The sequence below is a fragment of the Callospermophilus lateralis genome, chromosome 4, assembly GCF_048772815.1.
Source record: "Callospermophilus lateralis isolate mCalLat2 chromosome 4, mCalLat2.hap1, whole genome shotgun sequence".
NCBI lineage: Eukaryota > Metazoa > Chordata > Mammalia > Rodentia > Sciuridae > Callospermophilus > Callospermophilus lateralis.
In genome coordinates, this window is record NC_135308.1 from 166,264,008 (window position 1) to 166,279,148 (window position 15,141).

The window sequence follows — 15,141 nt, forward strand, 5'->3', positions numbered from 1 at the left end:
ATAGGAGACTCCTGTACCTTCTGCACAATTTTGCTGTGAAGCTAAAATTTGCTGAAACAAATCTTCCAGAGTAACCCACTTATGTCCGTAGGCCACAGGGGGGCGGGAGAGTGTGGTCCTCTCCTGAGGCAGCACCCTTGGCACTGTGAGCTCTGGGGCCACTGTGGGATGAGGGTCATGACCTCCCAGGCCCCCAGTAAAGGCGGAAAGGCCAACCAGTGAGAATCACTGGGAGAGCCAAATGCGCGGGCGCCAGGGACAGGGCTGCTCAGACCCTAGAACCACGGTGCCACCCACCCGCCCTTACCTTTCCTGGGGCCAGTGTCGCTTTGCCTGGCTTCCTCCCGCCTCCTGGACCTGTTTCTGTTGTAGTTCTGGTGGCTGACCACCCACTTGAGGATGCTAGAAGCCACCGTGCGCCGGAAGTCCTCTGGAAGGAAATGGAGGCCTCAGCTGCATCCCCATCCCACGTCCAGGACTGGGGATGGGGATGCAGTGGGCAAGGCAAGGCTCCCCTTTACTCTCAGCCAGCACCTAAGCCCTGCAGGGCCTCACTTCTGCCCCCAGCTGCCCTGTCCACCCCCCTCCTGTGCTTTCTTGGGTCCTGTCTTGAGCCCCCAGCTGCCCTGTCCACTACCCTCCTGCTCTTCCCTCCCTGTGCTTTCTCGGGTCCTGTCTTCAGCCCCACCCCCATCTCCACCAGTCTCAGCACAGGGCCAGAGAGATCTTTCTAGAAGCTCTTCTGCTACAGCTCCAGGATGCTCTGGGGTCTCCCAATCACTATCCCCATCCCAGGGCCTCTCTGGGCCCTCTGGACCCTCAGATGGCTGAGCCCTCCTGCCCAGGGGTCTTGTCTGCACCCCCCAGTGCAGATGCAGAACACAGTGGTGGGTCCTAGGTTCCCAGGCTTGAGGCCCAGCCTGGCTCTGAGCAGCACAGTGGTCACTTAGTCCAGGTCAGTGACAAGCAGGCAGAGCAGCTCAGAGCCAATCAGCCGACCCCCAGCTCTGCAGCCTCTGTCACCTCCTCCCTCCCACGCTCCCAGCATTGCCAGTGAAGTCTCTGGACTGGTTCTCGCTGAGTGCATGGTGGTCCTTCCTTAGCGGTCCTGGCCCTAGGCCGGTGGACTGTGGGCCCCAGGAGGCAGTCCGTCACTTACCCAGGAACTCCTGCTTTTCGCTCTCAGTGCAGAGGCTGTAGCAGCGCGGGAAGAAGGAGTCGGGGTTCGCCTGGACGTACCACGGCAGGCTTCGCATGTTCACACACAGCCCAATCTCCAGAGACAGCGGCACGTCAGGGGCCCGCATGGGCAGCCCGGCTGCACCGCACCCGCAAGGTGAGGACTGTTCGTCCACCTGGGACCCGTCCTTGGCTTGGCCAGTGTGCCCTGAGGACGGGGCTTCTGTGGCCCTGGGAGCACGCGGTGGTATAGCAAGAGGCACAGGGGCGCCCTGGGGCGTGGGCAGCCGGGCAGGTGCCCCGCGACCAGCCACCGGAGGTGGGGCATCCTGGGGAGGAGCCCACTGACCCGGCGCTGGCTGTCCAGCCCTGAGGCCCGGGGCCTGCCCGCGCTCCGCCCACCGGCGCCCGGGGCCCCTGCTCCGCCCACCTTGGTGGTGAAGGAGGCGGTCTTGGCGTAGTGGTTCAGCATCTGGTCGTAGGTCAGGCTGTGGTAGTCCACGACGTCCCTCTTGATAGTCCAGAGAAGGTACGGCATCTCGTTCTTTACCAACCTAGACTGGCAAGAAGAGACCTCTGTCAACAGCCGCCACTCAGGTCCGCCTCCTGGACAGCGGGACACTGCCGACACACGCAGGACCGGACAGGGCTGTGGCCTGAGGGCTGCAGCAGGCCTTCCACCACGGTGCTCCACGAACCCTGGGGGGCTGTCTTCTCCCCCACGGTAGGCGACGAGGTCTGGGCGGAGCTGACGCTGCGGCGGGCGACCCTGGCTGTAGGTGATTTTCTAGTAATGACCGGCAGTGGCGTGAGTGTGCTCAAATGTGACCAAGCGGAGACTCTAACATCCCGCCCCGATAACCCTGCCCCTTCGCCTTGGTGGAGTGAAGCCCCTTCCGGGCCAGTTTCTGCAGACAAGCTTGTGTGGCCCGAGGTGCGGACCGCCGGGCCGTGAGCGTGAGGGATCCTGCGGCAGGACTCCACCAGCTCTGGCCTGGCTGCTGGGCCTAGGGCCTCCTCCCACCCAGCTCGTGGCCACGCCCCAGACCTCCTGGTTCGCTGGACTCTGGGGCACTCTTCTTTCCAGGGTGGGACCTTTTCCCACCCTTAGAGAGAGGTCCATGGTCTGGGTCCTCACTTTGGGGTGGAGGTCTCCTTTCTAAATCCTGTTATGCATTCCCTTAGAAGCATAAGAGCACCCAGCAGGGGGGTAACCACGGCGCCGGGGTGAAGCATCGTGAGCAGAGCTGACACCGCTGGCCCTGCTCCCGGAGGTGCCCCGTCTTCCATGGCCACAGGCGGAATGTCCTGTCTCCCAAATCCACACAGGCATCTTCACCCCCAAGGTGAGTTTTAGGGCAGACTCTGGGAGGAAATGAGGTCACGGGGTGGAGCCCTCATAAATGGGATCAGTGCCTGTATAAAAGGACCTTGGAGAGACTCACCCTTCCCACCTTGTGAGGACCAGCAAGGAGTCCATCACCTGCCAACCAGGAGGATACCACCTGGCCCCAGGCGTCCAGCCTCCAGAACTGTGAGATGGGCCACCAGTGCATGGTCCTTGCCCAGCAGCCTGAGCTAAGGCCCCCGCTCCCTTTCTTTGCTGCACAGAGATGCATTGCTAAGTGGAACCCGCCCTGAAAGAGCCTGTGCTGGACACTCAGGCCCCAGGGCAGGGCTGTTTAGTCTCAGTGGCCCACCTCACCTGGGGACCTGCCCACAGGGAGGAGCCTGGGCTGTGAGCGCATCTCCCTCCCTGTCTGCAGCCCTGGATGACCCACTGTGGTGGCCCCCAGCGCAGCCTTGGTATGGGACTCCCAGCCTCCAGACCCTCCACAGCGGTGAGTGCCTCAGCCGCGGGTCCTGCACGGCAGACCAGGACAGGACCTGGGCTGCCACGTGCAGCTGGAGTTAGTGCTGTGAGCTCAGAATGGTGTGCTCCTTGGCCGTTCCTGAGGTGTCTAGGCACACTGGCCTGTTTTTCTGTCTTTTCCTGGTTGATTTGTGAGTTCTTATAAATACTCTGGATACTTGGATTCTTAGGTCATTTGCACCACTCGTACCTCCTCCCACACTTCAGTGAGGCACATGTACCTTCTCCATGGAGGGTCCTCTCCAGAGCCACTGAGTGGGGGTGAGGTGCTGCAGCTGCTGCGGGCAGCTGTGTTTGTGGAGACCCTATCTGGCGCATGGCCACATCCCAGGATCTGCCTTACAGCACAGCCAGCTCCCCACCGCCCCACACAACCCAGGCCCACAAAGGCCCTGACCCATCTGCGGTGAGCTGGGTCTGTTGTCCCTGCTTGTGCGGGCCAGAGTGTGCGCCAAGGGAGATGGTAGCACGAGGGACCTTGCCAAGGCATGGTCACCAGGGCCCCTGGGCCGGTGCGTGGGCCTACCATCACACTGTGGATGTCCTCCATCTTCTCCAGGGCTATTGCTTGGTTTTCTCTGATGTCAGTGCATTTGTTATCTGCAAACAAAACATGCATGAGAGACAGGCTGGTGCAGCCGGGCACCTCACTGGAGCCCCTCCACCGTCAGGGTCATGTAGCAGACAGAACAGCCACCTAAGATCTCCGTGGCATGGCACCCACCTGGGGTAGTGCCAGGGTTGGGGCCCCGGGGCCCTGGAGGCCCAGATGTCCCCATGTGGAGGGGCAGTGGAGGCAGCCCAGAAGTCAGCATGATGGAGTCTTAGGACCTGGGCGGTGGAGGAGGGTCCCTGCTGGGACTTGGGGGTGGGGGAGATGTGTGGCCTGAGTCTCCACGCCCTGAGACTGTCTAGTGCAGACACACTGTGCAGAGCAGCACAGGGACAGAGGGTCCTGGGGGAGCAGCTGGCATTGTGGGCGCCTGAGGACTGCAGGGGGCTGGGCCAGAGGGGGAACACTGGGGCTGGGCATGGACATGTGATGTGAAGAAGTGACCAGTACCCTGATGGGCTTGCCCAGTGGATGGGGAGCTGGGAAGGTGGTGGAGATATGGAATGAGACCCCAGCAGGAGGGGGCATCCCCACACACAGCTCGGCCCTGCGACAGACTAGCAGAGCGCCCCCTACGGAAGCACAGGCCTCTCTGATACTCTACCAGCGGCCCCGTCCCCTCCGACCTCCACACTGGGAAGGGCCTTGGGAAGGAAGTGGAACTTCTTCTCTACCCAGCCCTTCTTCCGCAGAGCGGCCCGGATCACCGGGTAGTGTCCATAGATGGAGAAGATCTTCTTTTCCTAAAATGGCAGACATGACTTAACAGAAGCACAGAGAGCCAGGGGTCTGTCTCCCCCAGGGGGGTTCGCAAAGCAGAAGGAGGCAGACTGTGCAGAGGGCAGACCTTGCCTCCTGTTCGGAGAATACCGCCCGGTTGGGTGGGGGGCGCCTGTGCAGCGGGGCTCACCCACGGCTGGGACCAGGGGCTCATGTGCTTGGGGCATGGTCCCCAGTGCAGGTTGCCAAGAGGCACTGTCTTCACCAGGCAGGCCTGGGGGAGGTGGCTAGGCCATTGGGGGCTGCCCCAGGTCTCCAGGGCCACGTTAGCTCTCCCACAGTGAGCTGTTATAAAGATCACCTGGCCCCCGCCGCTCTGGCTCCCTCTCTTCCCACATGTCCTCCCTCTTGCATGCAGTCCCACCTTGATGCCATCTATGGTGATGTGATGCCAAAGGGGGCCTCACCAGGGGCTGCACAGAGAGGGCCACCTCAGCTTGGAGTTTCAGCCTCCAATACATGAGGCAAATAACATCTTTCCTTGATACAGTTCCCAGTCTTGGGTATTTTGTTATAGCAACAGAAGACAGACTGACAGTCATGAGGGCATCCCTGAACCAAGGTAGAAGATACAGCCTGGACTCAGTCACTGCCAGGCGCAGGGTCAGTGGGGCTGAGGCAGGAAGAGGGGCTGAGTCACCAGGGTCCTGGTGGTCCAGGCACACTGAAGGTGCCATGCTGAGTTGAACTCTGCAGAGCCCCTGCTGCACCAAAGGCAAGGCCTCTGTCCCACCCTAACCAACAGGTGCCTGCAACAGGGAGGTCAGGATGTCACCAGGACTGTTGACGTCATTCGTTGACTCTGAATTAGGGAAAAGTCAGGCCCCGCTGGGAACCAGTCAGGAGAACCCTGCAGCAGCCGCAGAGCTGTCCCTTCCCCACTGCTGGCGAAAGGACACCAAGGAGGCCTTCCGATGATGCCCAGGGAGCTCAGAAGCAGACCCTCCAGCCCACCCTGCCTGATGTCAGTCTTGAGACCCTGGGTGGACACCTCCAGGCTGCGCCCCAGAGATTGCAGGACGGTCAGCAGACGCTGTTCTATGCAGCTGATCCTGGAAGCAGGTCATGCAGCATTAGACCACTGCACGGTCCCCAACAGGGACCTGTGCGCCACGCCCAGGAACACATAGCTGAGGAAGGCCGGAGGCCCAGCCGCCCTCCACTTGGCAAGCCCAGGCAGCCTGACGGGCCACAGGGAGCTGGACAGTGCGAGAAGGCAGGCTCCCTGTGGCTCCCCAAGGCACACGCCAGGCTCTGCTCAGCCCCATGCCCTGTGCTGCATGACTTCACAAAATAGGCTCATCTTGGTAAGTCAGCAGAATACCATTCCAAAGGCACCACAAAAGATGGCAAGAGGGCTGGGCTGGGGCTCAGCGGTAGAGCGCTCGCCTCGCATGTGTGAGGCCCTGGGTTCAATCCTCAGCACCACATAAAAATGAATTAATAAAATAAAGGTATTATGTCCAATTACAATTAAAAATATTTTTTAAAAAACTATTTTAAAAGTAGATGAAAAGAGTATAAGACTCTTATCACATGAGACAGAAGGAAATGCAATAAAAAATGTCATCGGTCCAGGGCTGGGATATGGCTCTGAGGCAGAGCACTTGCCTGGCATGCACAAGGCCCTGGGTTCCACCCCAGAAACACACACACACACACACATACACACACACGGTATCAGTTCAAGAGAAGGCACAGAAAGAGAAGAAAAGAAAACTGAACAGACAGGATACGATGAGCAAATGAAATCAGACAGCAGACCTGCTGCACACCCAGTCTAATTACAGGCAAGTACACTACACACTCAGGCTAAAGGACAGACCATGCATTTTTGTTTATAAGTCAACTCTGTTGTTTATAAGAGATCATTAAAAAACATAAACCTACAGCTAGGTTAGAAAATAAAAGGATAGACACAAGACAAAATAGCATTTGAGACGAATAAACATTATTAGAGTAATCATTTCATAATTTGAAATAGTTTCAACTTACCAGAAATATACATTTCTGTGAACCTATTATGAGGGCAAGAAAGTATATAAAGCAGAAATGGGCAGACCTACAAGTAGACAAGCCACAATTACATCAGGCGATTTTAACGTGCTTTTCAGTAAATGATAGAGCACAGATAAAAAAACCAGTAAGGCCACAGAAGATCTGAACAAGTCGAATGACAAACTCTCCCTAATGAGTGTGAATGGACAACTGTATGCTCACTCTCACGCAAATTAAGAAAATGTTAGGCGTAAAACAAGCCCAAGCATCGCTCAATGGAACAACACTCCATGTGTCACATTCTCAACCACAAAGCAGGTTGGAAAACAAGGACAGTACACTCCAGAAAACCTCAAGTACAGACATGAAGAATTGTGCTTTCAGGTAACTCATGGATCAATGAAGAAATCATAATATGGATGATGAGATACTTTGGGCTGAATAACAACAAAAATTCTACAGAATAAAATCTTATGACTAACAGCTAAAGCAGTACTTAGAGGAACATTTGTAGCCCTAAACGCTTATATATTCTAAGCTTTCAGGGAAAAAAATGTGAAAATCAATGAGCGGCACAGTCTTCTTACATGGAATTCCAGAGAGGTCAGAGGTCAGAGATGGAAAGCACAAAAAGCACACCGTGGTGGTCAGGATTTGGGGCCGGGAGGGGACACCTGCAAGGGCCAGGAGGGTGATGGAGCTTTCCTCACCGTGACTGACACTGCTGAGACCTGTCCTGCTGGCTCTGCCCGGAGCCCAGCCTGTGACACCTTGCTCCTGCCGCCTCAGGGGAAGGTTCAGGCAGGAGGCTGCTGCAGGTGGCTGGTGTCAATGGCCTTTCACATTCCTGCCCCAGCGCGGCCCTGGGAGTAGGACCACCAGCGCCCAGGCAGCAGTCCCTTCCCCGGTCACCTGAGCTTCACGTTGTCCCCCACACAGGACAAGACACCTTCTCCATTTCCCAGGTCCCATGTGGGTGTCGCAGGGGGAGAAGACGGGCTTCCTGCCCTCCCCCCAGAACCCAGGAGCCTCCACCCCAGAATTCCTCTCCCGTGGCACCAAGCCCCGCCCACACCCCAGGGCGCCAGGCACTGGTCACCACGTCGGCCCCCTGGGGGAAGGGGGGGGTCTCTGAGCAGGGGGATATCCCTGGCCCTCCTGTCAGGAGAAGTGTGCAGACGGACATGGGGCCACACCCACACCACCGGCAGGGAAGTGTCTCCACCAGCAGGCCGCCAAGCCCAGCAGACACTCTCCAACTCCCAAACAGATGCCTGCTTCAGAGAGTCTCCCCTGGTCCCAGAGGTCTTACCCTGATGGCTTTTTCTGTCAACTGCCGTGCTATTTTGTATCTGTCCAGTTTGGGGGAAGATGCCGAGGCTTGGGAAACTCCTTGCTTTGATTCTGCAAAAGAGAGACAAGCATCAGAACAGAGGACAGAGCGCCCAGTTCCACACCACAGCACCCGACCTGACGGGGTGCTCAGCCATGGTGTCCCACTGCCCACCCTCCCAGTGCATGTCCCCACCGGGCCCACTCACCTCATGCTCCAGCACCCAAGCCCCACAGCCTCTCCCCTCTCCCCTCTTCAGCACCTCTGCCCGCCACCTCCTCCCCAGCCACCACTTCATCCTCCTCCCCTGGTGCCCTCCCTGCTGCCCCAGAGCAGAGGCAGGGCGCAGGCCCAGGGCCTTCCACAGACCCAGGGCTGGGAACCCATTCTGCAGAGATGAACCAAGACCACTGGATCATAGGGACGTCAGTGGGACTGAGGGTCTCACAACATCACCTGGAAACACAGCCCCAGCCACGTGGGGTCACGGGCACAGATTTTAGGGGCCAACAGACCAGTGGGGACAAGGACTTGAACATGACCTTCAGAAATGTGACCCACTCCCAGACACTGCACAGGTTTAAGAGCTGCTCCGGGCGGGGCACATCTGAACTCAGAATTCAGACACCAAATATCAAATCCTGAGTGAGGTGTCTCCAGCTCTGCTTATTAAGGAATTTCTAGTTGTATAAGCATCTATCAGAAAATAATAAAAGTGAAACACAATGAGTTAAGGGTGTATCCCAAGCAGGTGGAAAGAACACAATAAAACCTGAAGAAACTGTAAGAAAAAGAATAAAAAGCAGACGTTAATGAAAGATATCATTTTAAACATAATAAAGCAGATCAACCAATCCCAAAGTTTGGACTAGTAAAGTTGACAATGCCGTGGTGAGGCTGGTGCACAGACGAGGCTGAACCCTGACAAGAAGATAGGAAGCACCAGGCATGGTGGCCACACCTGTCATCCCAGCAGCTCGGGAGGCTGAGGCAGGAGGATCACGAATCCAAAGCCAGCCTCAGCAATGGTGAGGCCCTAAGCAACTCAGTGAGACCCTGTCTCTAAATAAACTACAAAATAGGGCTGGGGGTGTGGCTCAGTGGTCAAGAGGCCCTGAGATCAACCCCTAGTGCCTCCCCCACCCACCCCAATAAAAGGCAGGAAGCTCCAGGGACGGTTAGGGATCTGGAGACACTCTGGGCTTCACAGCAACAGACCTGAAATTTAGATAAAATGAACACATTCCCCAGAAAATTCAAATTACCAAAACAGACTTAAGAAATAGGAAATGTAAAGAACACTCTACCTGCTGCAGAAACTAAATCCTAGGCTGAACACCACCCTGGTAGGAAAGCTCCGGGCCTGCTGGCCTTGGGGCGAGCCCCGGTGAACTGCTCCTTCTGGGGCCACCTTGTCCATGGGGCCTGGATATGGCCAGGACAGGCAAGAAAGTGAGGCCACACACAGGCAGCAAGAACGAACACCAGGGGCTGGGGATGTGGCTCAAGTGGTAGCGCGCTTGCCTGGCAAGCGTGCGGCCCGGGTTCGATTCTCAGCACCACATACAAACAAAGATGTTGTGTCCGCCGATAACTAAAAAATAAATATCAAAAAATTCTCTCTCTCTCTCTCTCTCTCTCCTCTCTCACTCTCTCTTTAAAAAAAAATCTATAAAAAAAAAAAAAAGAACGAACACCAGAAGAGCCTGGTCCAGAGGTGGACAGGGTCCGCTCAGCCTCAGGGCTGTCCCATTCTGGGCTCGGAAAGTGAGCCCAGCAGTTCCCCCACAGAGAGAGTCAGGGAACCTGACAGCAGGGCAGGAAGGCCGCCTCCTGCAGGGACAGCACAGAGAGGCCGATTCCCACAGCCCGAGAAGGCCGTGAGCAAACCCCTCGGCTCCCCGGGAGACAGCTGGCAAGGGCCCTGGTGTCTTGGGCCCTCCCTGCAGGAGGACCAGGCCTGCTGGAGGGGTGAGGTGTGGGAGGCCCAGGTGGCCTCAGGGCGTGGGAAGACCAGAGGGTGCTCCATGAGCCAGTGGAGACCACCAGGCACCACCATGGTGGCCAGCCCCACGAGCCGACTGCCCGTGAGCACAGACGCGCAGACAGCACCACCAAGGGACCTCACCAGCCCCCGGCGCCTCCGTCACACCAGCCATCCCTGGAAAGCGGGCCGGGCTGAACAGCTGCGCTGACCTGGGGAGGCCTGAAGGCCTCTGGGGAGGGACCCTTCTCACTGAGCTGGTCAGCCACCCATGTGGGAGGCGTGGCCCAAGGAAATATCCAGAATGCCGACCCGCTGGGCGGTGCTGGGCAGGCAGGAGGCAGGAGGTGGGAGGCCCCCACAGGGGCAGCTGTACCTCACACCCTTTCTGCCACAGGGGCAGCTGTACTTCACACCCCACCAGGTCACACCCCCCAGAGTGGTTCAGGATGACCTCCTGGAGTCCTGGGGGCTCAGCATTGCAGCCTGCTCCCCCGCCCTGTGTTCTTCACAACACACAGTACTGACCAAGGGCCCCAAGCCACCTCCTGCATGCTATCCCTGCACCCTGGAGGTCGGCCCCAGGGTACCTCCAGAGCTGCTGTGCTCTCTGCCTGGGTGACCCTGGCCACCGCCTGCTCTTTGGTTAAGTCCAGGACAGCAGCGACAGTGTGGCACAATGGGGTCTGTCTTGCTCCAGACGCTGGGCAGGACAGAGCACACAGCACCCCTGGAGGCATCTTGGCAAAGCCCCATTGAGCTACTGATATCTCTTCTAGGCCCAGGGCACACTCACTGGGCAGAGGGACAGGTCAAGCACTCCAGGAGGCCACTGGCAGACAAAGCCTAAAGCAGGGCTTCCCACAGAACAGGTGCCCTCCTGTGCAGCAAGTCTGGGTCACGCAAGCACAGGGCAGAGGCCAGAGGGGGTTAAGAGGAGCACCCACAGGCAGCATGCAGATGCTGACCAGGGCAGACACTGGCGAGGAAGTGGGAAATAAGACATCTGCTGGGAATCAGGTTTTACTAAGGTGCTTTTGTTAACTTGAGTGAGTGTGGAAAAAGAACTTGGTTACCTAAGTAAACATCACTTTTGGAGATGCATAGTAAATACCTAGATACATACTAACACTTAGGAACATTAATAAAAATTTAGGGAGACATTTCATAACATTAAAAAGACTTATCAGGCTGGGCTGGTGGCACACACCCGCAATCCCAGCAGCTCAGGCAGCTGAGGCAGGAGGATTGCTAGTTCAGAGCCAGTTTCAGCAACTTAGTGAGACCCTAAGCAACTCTGAGACCCTGTCTCTAAATAAAATACACAATAGGGCTGGGGATGTGGCTCAGTGGTCAAGTGGCCCTGGGTTCAATTCCTGGTACCCCACCAAAAAAGAAAAAAAAAAAAATCAATCTGCTCAGCTACTCAGGGAGCTGAGGCAGGAGGGTCACAAGTTTGAGGCCAGCCTTAGTAACTTAATGAGTCCCTGTTTCAAAATAAAAGTTAAAAGTGTTAGAGGGTGGGCTAGGGCTGTAGTGGTACAGAACTTGCCTAGCATGTGGGAGGCACTGGGTTCAATCCTCAGCACCAGATAAAAATAAATAAACAAAGTAAAGGCATTGTGTCCATCTACAAGTTAAAAAAAAAAAATGGTTAGAGGGTGTAGCTCAGTGCTTACCTAGCATGTGCAAGCCCCTGGGTTCAATCCCAGGTACTTAAAAAAAGAAAAGAAAAGAAAAGAAATCAGTTTGTCTGGAAGGTACAAAAATTCCAAATGTGTATACACCTAATAATATAGCTTCAAAATAAATAAAAACAAATTGAAAGAAGCAAAAGACAGAAAAATCTACCATTATTTTGGGATATTTTAACCTGCTTCAGTAAGTGGAAGATTAAGCAAAGGATTCATAGAGTACAGGAAATCTGGACATGGTGACTAGCCACCTGGACCTCATCCCCATGCAGAGGGCACCTGGGGGCCCCAGGAGCATTCCCAGCCAGCCATCACCACTTTCCACAGGGCTGATGAGATGAAGCCGGGATTCTCCATCAACTGCCAAACCAAACCAGGAAGTAACGACACCAAGACGAGGAGACAATTTCCTAAATCTTCAAAAATCAAGTAGCACACTTTAAAAAGAAAACAAGGAGGAGAAATCAAGTGGAAACTTAAAAGTGCTTTGAAGTAAATGATAAGGAAAATATGATACATCAAGGCATTACCATGCAGTTAAAGTGGAAAGAAAAAGGAAATCTATAGCTTTTAATTCATGTTTCAGAAAAGAAAACAAATCAACAGGGCACAGTGGCCCACACCTGCCATCCCAGTGACTCAGGAGGCTGAGGCAGGAGGACAGTAAATTTGAGGCCAGCCTCAGAATCTTAGCAAGACCCTGCCTCAAATAGAAAACAAAAAAGGCTACCATGTGCCTCAGTGATAAATCACCTTTGGGTTCAATCCCCAGCACCACAAAATAAATAAAAAGTGTTACCCAAAATGAAAACTCCCGGTCTAATGGTATTTCACATCAATCTCTCCAAATATTTAGGGGGAAAAACTTTATATAAGCCACTTCACTAAATAGGAAACTCTTTCCAACTCTTTTTATGAGGCCATAATTTAATATCAAAACCTGATGAGAACACTAGGCAAAAGAATAGTGTATGCCAATGTCGCTCATAAAGATAGGCACAAAGATCTTAAACAATGCATTTGTAAATCAAATCCAGTAACAGAAAATGCAGCATAACCACATGGGGTTTTCAAATACTAAACCAATTTTTATCAACAGAACACATCATATAAATAGTCCAAGGGTTGGGGATGTCAATGCTTTCTTCTCCATTTGCATTCACCACTGCAAATGGAGAAGAAAGCATGGCATCTGTTCATTTAAAAACTCCTGCTAGGCCATCGATAAAAGGAAACTTTACCACCTACAGAACATCATAGTTTCCACTTAAGTTTGGGGACAAAATAAAAATGTCCACTATACCATTTCTACTCTGTTTTTCTGAGAACACTAGCCAATGCAATAATGCAAGAAAAGAAAAGTCATAAAGATTGAAAAGATTTGTAGAGGAGGACTGTATACATGAAAAATCTAAATGAATCTATTACAAAGTGTACTTAGAAAGGTCACCAATTACTAAGTCAGTGCACTAAAACAACTGTGTTTTCAGAAAAGGTGAGAAAAATGAAACTGAAAAATGTCATCTATAGCATCTAAAACATCAAATATCTAGGAGTAAATCTAGCAACAGAAGTCCTGTGTATATGCACAATGAAAACTATAGACACTGCTGAGAAGAATTAAAGGAAAGTCAGATGCTGATGGGCTGGAATAGTCAATATTGTTAAGATTTTGATTCTCCAAAATTGATCCATAGACTCAATGTAATAATAATTAAAATCCCAGCACAGTTTGTATGTATGTAAATTAACAATTTGATTCAGAATTTACATGGCAGTGCAGAAATCCAAGAAAAACTAAGCAATCTTGAAGAATAAGGTCAGGGGACTTAAACCACCAGATAGTAAGACTTATTATAGAGCAACCAGAGCCAGGCGTGGTGGTGCATGCTTATAACCCCAGCTGCTCTTGAGGACGAGGCAAGAGAATTCAAGTTTGAGTACAGCCTGGACAACTTAGCAAGACCCGTCTCAAAATTTTGAAAAGAAGAAATCTCCTGGAATCATAATGGTGGCACAGGGTCAGGATGGCCAGCAAAATCAATAGGATAAAATGGGAACCCACACTTGAGAATAAGGATAGCCAGAAAGACCAAAGAACAGATGGGGATCCATGACTGGATGACCCCAGGGGACCTGCCAGGCAGAGGCTGAATCCCCTACAGAATGGGGAGTGTGCAACCTGGTTGACCCCTTGATATGCAAATGTGGGGATGACCCCTGCTTCACTCCATGTGCACCACTCAGTCCCAAAGGGTTGCATACCCAAATGTGAAAAGTGGAATTATAAAGCTTCTTTAAAACAAAAACAAAAACAGAAACAAAAAAACCTCAGGGTAGAACTCTCTGGACAAGGGAGTAGGCACAGAGTTTTAAGCAAGACCCCAAAGCACTAAGGATAGGAGATCGATAAGTAATCACACTGAAGCCAGAAGCCCTGGGTGCTGAAGGAGTGGTTGAGTGACTTAAGTGACCCCACAGATATTTATGATAGGCTCTGACAAAGAACTGGTATCCAGAACACACACGGAATTCCCACGTCAGCAATAAAATAACCCGACTCGACCACAGCCAAGATCTGGAAGGAGCTCTCCAACGGGGCTGCGGGAAATGCAGAGAGGGGCTGTGGGCGGGCCAGCTCCTACCCAGGCTGCAGAACTGTCAGCACTCCACAGAGCAGAGGGGGTGCCCAGCTGTGGTGCGGATTTCACTCCTAGGACTTGAGGTATTTACCAACCACGACCCTGTCCGATGAAAGGGAAGCGCAGGAAGGCAGCGGAAACCTCAAGGGAAGCCCAGTGGGAGTCCCCACCCCACCCTGCCCAGCGCCTCCCCCGGTGGGCCTGGGCGAGACACCTCCCTCTGAGCACCTGTGACCTTGGCCTCGCGCCCACTTAAGGCTGAGGACAGCGGGGACAGCCCGTCTGAGCGCTGCCCGACTCTGGGAAGCAAAGGCGGGTGCAGACTATTTTCTTCTCGGCGGTCTCCATCCGACAAGGCAGAGGACAGCTTCTGGCCTGGCTCCATGATGGCCTCCAGCTCCTCCTTCAGGCTGTGGGCACCTGCTGGAGAGGGGCACGAGGGAGCAAGGTCAGCAGGCAGGCTGGTGGGAAGATCCAGGTGGGGCACAGGTCTGGGAGAGGGTAGGTCTGGGGGCGAGGGTCTGGGTGGGAGGATAGGTCAGGGGTGGGGGGATAGGTGTGAGTGTGAGGGGGTCTGGAGTTGGGGGAGACAGGTCTGGGGTGGGGAGACAGAACTAGGCTGGAGGGACACGCCTGGGACACCAGAAAAGGGAGACATTTAAGGAGTTCCAAGGGGAGGGGAGCAGCTCTTCCCGGCGGGAGGGGGGTGGGCAGGTGGAGGGTTAGGGTAGGGAGGTTCTGGGGTTCCAGAGGGAGGAGGGCGGGTTCCGAGTGCGGGGAGCAGGGGCCTGTGGGGTCAGAGGTGGGGACAGGCAGGCGTTGTGGGACCGCTGCTCACCCGGGACCGGCCCCGAGGCGCGCGCCGCGCCTCCGCCCCCCGCCGCGCGTCCCCAAGTCCTGCGGTTGCCCAGGGCGACGGGCCCGGGCTGCGCGGCGCTTTGTGCAGGACCCCGGCGCTGGCGGTAGAGCCCGGGACGAGTGGTGCGGCGGCCGGCCCGGGGCGTGGGGCTGCGCGGACGCGCGGGCGGCGGAGGGCGGCGGGCGC

At 54.7% G+C, this 15,141-nt stretch overlaps 1 protein-coding gene across 1 annotated transcript in view; it reads right to left on the reverse strand.

Annotated features, from left to right (window-relative positions):
* The window catches only part of Ttll8 (tubulin tyrosine ligase like 8), a 37,333-nt gene extending 22,852 nt beyond the window's left edge, over positions 1-14,481 (reverse strand). Inside the window, exons 1-7 of the mRNA XM_077109284.1 lie at positions 14,421-14,481; positions 7,756-7,847; positions 4,270-4,408; positions 3,579-3,652; positions 1,610-1,738; positions 1,160-1,274; positions 308-430 (exon numbers count right to left, since the gene is read on the reverse strand). Coding sequence (XP_076965399.1) covers positions 308-430; positions 1,160-1,274; positions 1,610-1,738; positions 3,579-3,652; positions 4,270-4,408; positions 7,756-7,847; positions 14,421-14,481 — 733 coding nt within the window. The remainder of the gene's footprint in view (positions 1-307; positions 431-1,159; positions 1,275-1,609; positions 1,739-3,578; positions 3,653-4,269; positions 4,409-7,755; positions 7,848-14,420) is intronic.
* Positions 14,482-15,141: the final 660 nt, after the last annotated feature.